We start from the raw sequence: 9,686 nt of genomic DNA on the forward strand, positions 1-9,686 counted from the left end.
AACCCGGGAGGCGGAGCTTGCAGTGAGCCAAGATTGCGCCACTGCACTCCAGCCTGGGCAACAGAGCGAGACTCCGTCTCAAAAAAAAAAAAAAAAGAGATTGCAGAAAGAAAGACACGAGACTAAGAGAGAGTATGAAAGACAGCTGGGCCCAGGAGGCTACGTTGGAGTCCGGTAGCAGCCTCGAATGCCTGGACACACTGCTATTTATTGTATACAAGGCAAGGGGGCAGGGTAAGGAATGTGAGTCATCTCAAATGATTGATGAGGTCAATCAAGTCACGTGTCCACGTGACAGGGGGCCTTTCCCTTTGTGGTAGCCACAGCAGAGAGCGAGGGCAGCATATGTCAGCCTATCTTCCACGAACTTATCAGAGAGATCAAAGACTGTAATACTTTTGCTAATTCTGCTACTGCTGTCTTCTAAGAACTTAAAAGGGGGAGCCAGGTGTACAGGCGGAACATGAAAGTGGACAAGAAGCGTGACCACTGAAGCACAGCACCACGGGGAGACATTGAAGCCTCCAGATGACTGCGGGCAGGCCTGGCTAATGTCAGGCCGCCCACAAGAGCTGGTGGAGCAGAGAGTTCCCTAACTCCCCCGAGGAAAGGGAGACTCCCTTTACTGGTCTGCTAAGTAACGGTGCTTTCCCAGGCACTGGCTAAACCAAGGTCTGCTAAGTAACAGGTGCCTTCCCAGGCACTGGTGCTACCGCTAGACCAAGGAGCCCTCAAGTGGCCCTGTCTGGACGTGACAGAGGCTCACACTCTCGTCTTCTGGTCACTTCTCACAATGTCCCTTCAGCTCCTAACTCTGTATGGCCTGGTTTTTCGTTGGTTATAATAATAATAAAAAGAATAATACTAAAAACGAATGATTGATAACAACCATATATAATCATCTCTATATCCTATTTCTTTTTCTTTTTTTGAGACGGAGTCTCGCTCTGTCACCCAGGCTGGTGTGCAGTGGCCGGATCTCAGCTCACTGCAAGCTCCGCCTCCCGGGTTCACGCCATTCTCCTGCCTCAGCCTCCCGAGTAGCTGGGACTACAGGCGCCGCCACCTTGCCCAGCTAGTTTTTTTGTATTTTTTAGTAGAGACGGGGTTTCACTGTGTTAGCCAGGATGGTGTTGATCTCCTGACCTCATGATCCGCCCGTCTCGGCCTCCCAAAGTGCTGGGATTACAGGCTTGAGCCACCGCACCCAGCCTCTATATCCTATTTCTAATATAACTTTCTCTTATCCTATTTTCTTTATCATATTGGAACAGCTTGTGCCTTCAGTTTCTTGCCTCGGTACCTGGGTGGTTTTCTACCCACACCCCAGTCTCTACTAACCCTTCAAGCTGTTTTCCTTGAATAATGGCCTTACACACAGGTCTGCTGTCTGAGACCTGACTTGCCCAATATGCAGCTTTTCCCGCCGGATCAGTGCTTCCAAACTCTCCTGTTCTTTTTATTTCACTGTTTCCAACCTTAATATAAGGCAGGAGTAAAAATTGAGCAATCGTGTCTCCTGGACTGGCACTCCAAGGAATTGAGGAGCTAATAACCAACTGAAGTTTGCCTTTGTAGCCTGAATCAACCAGACCAGTATGAATTTAGACTTGATCTTCCTAAGATGAGTCCTGCAGTCCTCTCGGGCAATGGGCCATATACCCCTGTGAGGATTTTTTGTGGGGACTCCCCTGGAAGCAGAGACACTGCTTGCATAGCACATAAATCTACTGCTGCACTGCCGCTTGTGGTGGGGACAATTGTTATATTGTGGTAACTGACACATTCCCTGAGGCACTTGTGACAGTGGAGGTTGTTGTCCCTGAAAACCCTGAGGAACAAAAGCCTGAATCGGGAATGCCCCAGTTTGTTGCAGGGTCTAAGGCTGGCCCCTCTTCCCGTTTCCCAACAACGGTTGCCCATGTTTGTCAAATTTAGAATGACACTGATTAGCCCAATGTTTTCCTTTTCCACATCTTGGACACAGGCCAGGTGGCTCTTTAGTTTTTGTGGTTGTAGTTTGATTTGTTATATTTTGTTTATTTGAGACTGGGCAATTCTTTTTTAAATGACCAATTTGACCACAATTATAACATTTTCCCCCAAATGTTCTAACTTGTCCTCCTAAAGTGACCCCAGTTATTGCTTGAGCCATAAGCATAGCTTTATGCATAGCCCCTCCGGTTCCATCACAGGCTTTGACGTACTCTGAGATTGCATCTGGCCCTGCCGGGACCTTCCCTTTCAATGGCTTAATGGCTGATTGACAATCAGGATTGGCGTTTTCGTATGCCACCAACTCCACTATGACCTTACAGGCATTCTCATTGGCAATTGACTTTTGAGCAACATCTTGGAGTCTTGCCACAAAATCAGGGTAGGGCTCTCTAGAGCCTTGTCTTACTGTATTGAACGAGGGGCAGGCGGTTCCTGGATCTTGGATTTTTTCCCAGGCCCTAAGGCAGATAGCTCTAACTTGCTCAATGGCCTCATTTTGCATTACTGCTTGTTGATTAATAGTGCTCCAGTTTTGACCTGTTCCTAAGAGTTGATCTGCCTCTATGTTAACTGGAGGATTGGCAGCCCTATTTTTTTGGACCTGTTCTTGTGCCCCATCAACCCACCAGGTCTTAAATTATAAAAATTGAGAAGGTGAGAGTGATGATTTGGCCAAAATTTCCCAGTCATAAGGAATAAGTCTATTTCCATGAGCAATGGAATCCAACAATGTTCTCATGTAACGGGAGTTGGGTCCATACTATTTTACGCCCTCTTTCATGTCTTTTAGCATTTTCACAGAAAAAGACTCATATCTGGCATCACCTTGGGGAGGTGCTCCCTCCTGGGCCCCTTTTCCAGGCGGTAAGGACTAATATTACCAGGAACTGCCACGCCTCAATATCTCCTTGTTTTCTTGTCTTTTCAATAATTTTATGTAATGCACCACCCTGTCCACTAGGTGGTGTTGTAGGATTAAGTCTCACAGTGGGCGGCTGCGGCTGTAGCGCCCTGCCCTGGGGTGCTGGAAACCTTCCTGACTGTCCGTATTGATTTTCTGGGGGCGGCCGGTACCGAATTCGGCTGGCGGCCAGTATTGATAGGCTACCGGCGGTTGGGTCTTATTTTCTACCGGCTGATATTCTGGATCCTGTGTCTGGATTGGCATTGCCGGGATAGACTCTATCCTTTTCTATTTGATATTCTCCTGGGGTTTGTACTTGTCTAACCTGCATTTGAGGTTCTAATGTTACCGGCATCTGAAACCGCAGGAGGAGGAGTTGGCCATCGTGGTTTACACTCTGATGGCCCCAATACTTCCAGACCTTTTCTCCCCAATTTTAATGGTTCAGAATATATTACCTCCCGTAATTGAGTGTAGCCAACATTTCGCGTTGACCGAGCCATTACAGACTCTGCTACATATTTACAATGTGAAGTTTCCGTTCCGTTCTCGAATTCTGTCCCTGCCTCTCCTTCACAATCTATTACACAGCTTTCAGGGGCATCAGAAACTGAAATGCTATCTTCTCCTGTTTGAAACGGTTCTAAAGCTGCTTTAATAATGGCCCAATCATTCCCTACTGTAAGTGGGATGGATTTTACCTTCCCCATGTGCTTGTTTTAATTCTTTGCCAATTTTTTTCCCAATCTTTTAAATCTAAAGTTCCTTGTTCCGGAAACCATGGGCAGAATTGTTCTATTGTTTGAAATAGGGTAATCAGATTTTCTGCAGAGGCTCTAACTCCCCCTCTCATTAAGATAATTTTAATGAAGCTGAGATAAGAGGCATATTTACCGTCAGTTTGTCCCATTGTTACCCTGGGTTCTCCGAGCACACAAGCTTACCGCAGGGTTGACCATGGACGTCCTCGGGAACCTCTCGTTGATTTGTCCTCAATGATCACACTGTAGCATATCTTCACCTTAGAGAAGGGAACCCACGATGGGTGCCAGATGAAGGGGATCTGCCCCTCTACACCTGTGGGTATTTCTCACAAGGTGGAGACGAGAGACTGGGAAAAGGAAATAGGACACAGAGAAAAGTATACAGGAAGAAAAGTGGGCCCAGGGGACCGGGGCTCAGCAAGTGAGGGCCTGCACCGGCACTGGTCTCTGAGTTCGTCCGTATTTATTGATCACTATCTCTACTATCTCAGTGAGGGGGATGTGGCAGGACCACAGGGTAATGGTGGGGAGAGGGTCAGCAGGAAAACATGTGAGCAAAGGAATCTGTGTCATAAATAAGTTTAAGGAAAGGTACTGTGCCTGGATGTGCACGTAGGCCAGATTTAGGTTTGACTTTACACAAACACCTCAGTGCAGTAAAGAGTGGCAGAGCCGTATTGTCGCCAGCATGTCTCACTTCCAGCCATGGGTGATTTTCTCCTATCTCAGTAAATAGAATGTACGGTTGGGCTTTACACCGAGACATTCCATTCCCAGGGATGAGCGGGAGACAGATGCCTTCCTCTTATCTCAACTGCAAAGAGGCCTTCCTCTTTCACTAATCCTCCGCAGCACAGACCCTTTACGGTGTCGTCGGTGTCGGTGTGTCGGGCTGGGGGACAGTCAGGTCTTTCCCTTCCCATGAGGCCGTATCTCAGACTATCACATGGGGAGAAACCTTGGACAATACCTGGCTTTCCTAGGCAGAGGTCCCTGCGGCCTTCGGCCTTCCGCAGTATATTGTGTCCCTTGGTACTTGAGATTAGAGAGTGGTGATGACTTTTAACAAGCATACTGCCTTCAAGCACTTGTTTAACAAAGCACATCCTGCATAGCCCTAAATCCATTAAACCTTGAGTCAACACAGCACGTGTCTCTGCCAGCACAGGGTTGGGGCTAGGGTTACAGATTAACAGCAACTCAAGGCAGAAGAATTTTCCTTAATACAGAACAAAATGGAGTCTCTTATGTCTACCTCTTTCTACATAGACACAGTAACAGTCTGATCTCTCTTTATTTTCCCCACACCCACGAGGCCATATCTCAGGCTGTCTCAGTGGGGGGAAACCTGGACAATACCCGGGCTTCCCTGTGGCTTTCCACAGTGCGTTGTGTCCCTGGGTAATTGAGAATGGAGAATGGCGATGACTTTTACCAAGCATACTGCCTGCAAACACATTTTTAACAAAGCACACCCTGCACAGCCCTAAATCCCTCATACCTTGAGTCAGTACAGCACATGTTTCTGTGAGCACAGGGTTGGGGCTAAGGTTACAGATTAACAGCATTTTCAAGCAGAAGAATTTTTCTTAGTTCAGATCAAAATGGAGTTTCCTATGTCTTCCTTTTTCTACATAGATACAGTAACAGTCTGATCTCTCTTTCTTTTAATGGCATTTCTTTTAATGGCATTAAATTATTTCCATATATTATAGAGTAGGCCCTTCCACTTTCTGGAGAGTAGCAAATCTAGCTTTTTTGTACAGACTTAGAAATTATCTAAAGATTTCAGCTTTTTTTTTTTTTTTTTGGAGACAGAGTCTCACTCTGTCGCCCAGGCTGGAGTGCAGTGGCGCGATCTTGGCTCCCCGCAACCTCTGCCTCCCAGGTTCAAGTGATTCTCCTGTCTCAGCTTCCCGAGTAGCTGGGATTACAGGCGCCTGCCACCACGTCCAGCTAATTTTTTTTTTTTTTTTTTTTTTTGAGACAGAGGCTCGCTTAGTCGCCCAGGCTGGAGTGCAATGGCGCGATCTCGGCTCACTGCAAGCTCCGCCTCCCAGGTTCACGCCATTCTCCTGCCTCAGCCTCCCAAGTAGCTGGGACTACAGGCGCCCGCCGCCTCGCCCGGCTAATTTTTTGCATTTTTTAGTAGAGACGGGGTTTCACCATGTTAGCCAGGATGGTCTCGATCTCCTGACCTCGTGATCCGCCCGCCTCGGCCTCCCAAAGTGCTGGGATTACAGGCGTGAGCCACCGCGCCCGGCCGTCCAGCTAATTTTTGTATTTTTAGTAGAGACGGGGTTTCACCATCTTGGCCAGGCTGGTCTTGAACTCCTGATCTTGTGACCCACCCGCCTCGGCCTCCCAAAGTGCTGGGATTACAGGCATGAGCCACCGCGCCTGGCCAAGATTTCATCTTTTTACCTCATATTTCTTAGGAATTTAATGGTTATATGTTGTCTTTTTTCCTATGCGTTTTGACTCAAGCAACATGTATATCGGTGATGACTTTTTCTTTCTTTAATCTAGTTTTTAAAAAAACGTAATTCTTTGAAGAAAGGAAGGGGTTAAATAATTTTTTTCCCTAACACTTTCTTGAAGGTCAGGGGCTTTATCGATGAAAAAGTAGTAAATAGTTATTCGTAACCTGTGTGAAGCAGTAGCCTGCCTTGAAGTCTTCCGTTCTTGCTAATGGTTACACCAGTGAATACTAGTGGAATTGTTTGGGCTGATTTTAGTGTCTCCTAATCAAAATTACTAGATGATAGAATTCAAGATCTGTACATGTTATTACTTGGTGTATGGATAATTATTTAAAAGTAAAGACTGTCATGCAAAAAAAAAAAAAAAGAAGGAGTTTGAGGCTCAGTTGCTAAGCTGCTGGTTACAGAACCACTTTGCTAAGCAGTAATTTTATTTTATTTTATTTTTTTTTGAGACGGAGTCTCGCTCAATCGCCCAGGCTGGAGTACAGTGGCGCGATCTCGGCTCACTGCAAGCTCCGCCTCCTGGGTTCACACCATTCTCCTGCCTCAGCCTCCCAAGTAGCGGGGACCACAGGCGCCCGCGGCCAGGCCCAGCTAATTTTTTGCATTTTTAGTAGAGACGGGGTTTCATCGTGTTAGCCAGGATGGTCTCGATCTCCTGACCTCGTGATCCGCCCGCCTTGGCCTCCCAAAGTGCTGAGATTACAGGCGTGAGCCACCGCGCCCAGCAACAGTAATTTTATACATCCCCACTCCTTATGGTCGCTTATGAGAGATTCAATACCCGATTCTAGTCCTTAAGCAAAATAACACCGACAATCATTAGCCCTCTGCGAGTGTGGGAACGACGCCAGGCCGGGGGAAGGAGAGCGCGTTCTCAGCCACGCCCCGCCCGGCGCCCGCCTTCGCCCCGCCCAGTCGTCGCCGGAGGTCACAGGGACCAAGCTTCTAGAGGCGTGGCCAGGCCCCAGTCCCCACCCCTCTCCCCGGCGCTACAGCAGGTTCGACCCATGCTCCGCCCCCAATCCAAGGCCCTGGCCCCTCCGCCTGCACCCCCGCAGGCCCCGCCTCTTAGAACCCGACACCTCCGCCTGCGCAAGCCGGCTCCCAAGTTTTATCTCTCAGGCCCCGCCCCCAGGCCGCGTCTCCCAGGTCCCGCCCCCTCCGCCTGCTGCAGCGCAGGCCCGTCTCCTAGGCCCCGCCCCCTCCGCCTGTTCCCCGCCCCCAGATCCTGGCCCCGCCCCTCCGACCGCAACTGCGCAGGCCTGTCCTCTAGGCCACACCCCCAGGGTCCCCGCCCCGCTCCTCCGCCTGCCTCTGCGCAGGCCCGCTCCCCGAGCCCTGCCAAGCATGGTGAACTTGGGCCTGTCCCGGGTGGACGACGCCGTGGCTGCCAGGCACCCGGTGAGAAGGCCGGTCTGGGACGCGGGCCTCAGATCCCAGAATCTGACCTCAGCGAGGCAGAGGGGCTGGGCCGTGGGGGTGCCCTCGTCGGGGAAGAGTGGCGGAGGCTGGGGGCACTCTCTTGCTAGGGGGCTCAGGGCGTCCGGGTGGGCATAGGGGAGGTGGGACGTGTCCAAGCGCCCAGGGTCTCACTCCTCCACAACCAGGGTGTGCCCAGAGGAGGGACAGGAGAGGCGGTGAAGGAAGAGGGCAGGGGACCGAGCCTTCAGCCCCCGCTCTGCCACCCCAGGGACTCGGGGAGTATGCCGCATGCCAGTCACACGCCTTCATGAAGGGCGTTTTCACCTTCGTCACAGGTAGGCTGCGTCCAGGTGCCCTGCGGCTGGGAGAGAACGCACCCTCCTGCCCCGCCCTGGCTCCCCAGCAGGGGACGCCAAGTCACCTGCCCGCAGGTGCTGGGGGCCTGGCCAGGTGGGTCCGGGCCAGCCCCGGGTACAGGCTGATGGGGACCTCGGCTTTTTGCAGGCACCGGCGTGGCCTTTGGCTTGCAGATGTTCATTCAGAGGAAGTTTCCATACCCTTTGCAGTGGAGCCTACTAGTGGCCGTGGGTGGGTACTCCAGGGCCCCTGCCTGGTCTCTTTGAGCCGTGGGTTTCTGCTAGCGTTGGGGCTGTGGTTCTGCGTTCCTGACTCTGACATGGACCCCCAGGTCTCCGCTGGAGCCCCACCTGAGCCCACCCACCCCGTCTGTCAGGAAGTAGCCTGTGCCCACTTCTCTTATCCTGAGAAGCACAGAGGCCCCAGCCCCCTTCCATGTCCTGCTCCACAGTTGCAGGCTCTGTGGCCAGCTATGGGGTGACGAGGGTGGAGTCGAAGAAATGCAGCAACCTGTGGCTCTTCCTGGAGACCGGGCAGCTCCCCAAAGACATGAGCACAGGTGAGAGAGCCTGGGGGTTAGCGAGAAGTGAACACCACAGCTCCAGCGCCCAGTGTTTTGGGCAGCCAAGCCTGGGTGCCCCACGTGATAGGCTAGACAGGGTCCCTCCCTCTGGTCCGGTCTCCTCAGCATGTGACTCCCAGATGGGTTGGAGCTGGGGGTGGGCCCAGTAGACAGATCTTGGAGATCTCCCTTTGCAGGAGAAAGAATCAAGAGGGGCTGGAGTGCCCCTGAGATGGAGAGGAAGGGCGTGGAGTGAGGGGTGTGGCAAGGCCACCGCAGCCACGTGGGCACCCAAGAGGAGTGAGGCTGGATTGAGAAGCCCTGCATTGGACCCAGGCCTGGCCCCCACTGCCTGTTGTCCTTGTTACAGAACCCAGTTTCTGCCATGATAAAATGGGCACAGTGACGCCACGCCACGACGGATATGGTTCAAGCTTGTCTCTCTCTGCCTCTTACAGATCGGCGAAGCCAGGAGAGTTCCGGCCGGGGCACAGAGGATTGGGGGCAGTAGGAGTCTGGAACACAGCCTTCATGCCCCCCGACCCCAGGCTGACCTTCCCCACACCCTAGGGTACCCCGGTCATATCCTCTATCCGCATGCATGGCCAGGCCTGATAAACCTCTGCAGACGGCCGCTGCCCCAGCCTGGGACCTGCCCAGAAAGTTGGAGCAGAAGGGGCTCTCCTCTAGCTGGTGGTTCTCCTCTAGGGTATCGGGACGGATGGTCTGCACTGCCAGCAGAGAGGGTGTGTCTGGGGGCCACCACCTAGGGGGCACGGGGTAGAAGGGGCTTGTGCACTCTGTCATTCCCTCTCTAGCCCCTGCACCTCCGACAAGTCCAAGGTGCTAGGACTTGTGCTAGCTGGTGCTAGGGGTGTGGGGTTAATAAATGGCTTATCCTTCTCTCCACCCAAGTTTCTACCTGAGCAGGTGAAAAACAAACCAGAAGGGTAAGATGATGACAGGTCACATGACACCTTTATTACCCTACAGTTGATATATGAGAATCACATGCAAGTTACATACTGAGGATGTACAAGGAAGTTCCCAACGCCGAACCCCAGAATTAAATGTTCGCACCAGCTCTGTAGGCTGCGTGACACCACCACAGCCTCTCTGTATGGGGGTCTACCTCTGCAGCACTTGGCATGTAGAGGCAGAGCAAAAGGGGCTAGGCTGGCCAGAGCCTG

General features: G+C 51.6%; 3 protein-coding genes across 11 annotated transcripts in view; all 3 read left to right on the top strand.

Annotated features, from left to right (window-relative positions):
* The window catches only part of TMEM141 (transmembrane protein 141), a 191,348-nt gene extending 181,943 nt beyond the window's left edge, over positions 1–9,405 (top strand). For 4 of the 7 annotated variants that reach the window (XM_050760427.1, XM_050760429.1, XM_050760424.1 and 1 more), the window contains exons 2-6: positions 7,491–7,556; positions 7,846–7,912; positions 8,082–8,165; positions 8,386–8,493; positions 8,955–9,405. In XM_050760427.1, the coding sequence (XP_050616384.1) occupies positions 7,503–7,556; positions 7,846–7,912; positions 8,082–8,165; positions 8,386–8,493; positions 8,955–9,007 (366 nt within the window). In that variant the 5' untranslated portion in view covers positions 7,491–7,502 and the 3' untranslated portion in view covers positions 9,008–9,405. Of the gene's footprint in view, positions 1–7,465; positions 7,557–7,845; positions 7,913–8,081; positions 8,166–8,385; positions 8,494–8,954 lie in introns of all 7 variants that reach the window. The other 3 variants (XM_050760423.1, XM_050760426.1, XM_050760430.1) reach the window with 3 other exon arrangements.
* Positions 1–9,686, top strand: part of RABL6 (RAB, member RAS oncogene family like 6) — a 136,769-nt gene that overhangs the window by 78,563 nt on the left and 48,520 nt on the right. The gene's annotated exons all lie outside the window — the stretch shown is intronic.
* PHPT1 (phosphohistidine phosphatase 1) overlaps positions 4,076–9,686 on the top strand; it is a 64,454-nt gene continuing 58,843 nt past the window's right edge. The window contains exon 1 of one of the 3 annotated variants that reach the window (XM_050760382.1): positions 4,076–4,079. The gene's annotated coding sequence lies outside the window, so the exon portion shown is untranslated. Of the gene's footprint in view, positions 4,080–7,009; positions 7,014–9,251; positions 9,256–9,686 lie in introns of those variants that run through there. The other 2 variants (XM_050760391.1, XM_050760385.1) reach the window with 2 other exon arrangements.

This window comes from Macaca thibetana, chromosome 15 (genome assembly GCF_024542745.1).
Source record: "Macaca thibetana thibetana isolate TM-01 chromosome 15, ASM2454274v1, whole genome shotgun sequence".
Classification (NCBI taxonomy): Eukaryota; Metazoa; Chordata; class Mammalia; order Primates; family Cercopithecidae; genus Macaca; species Macaca thibetana.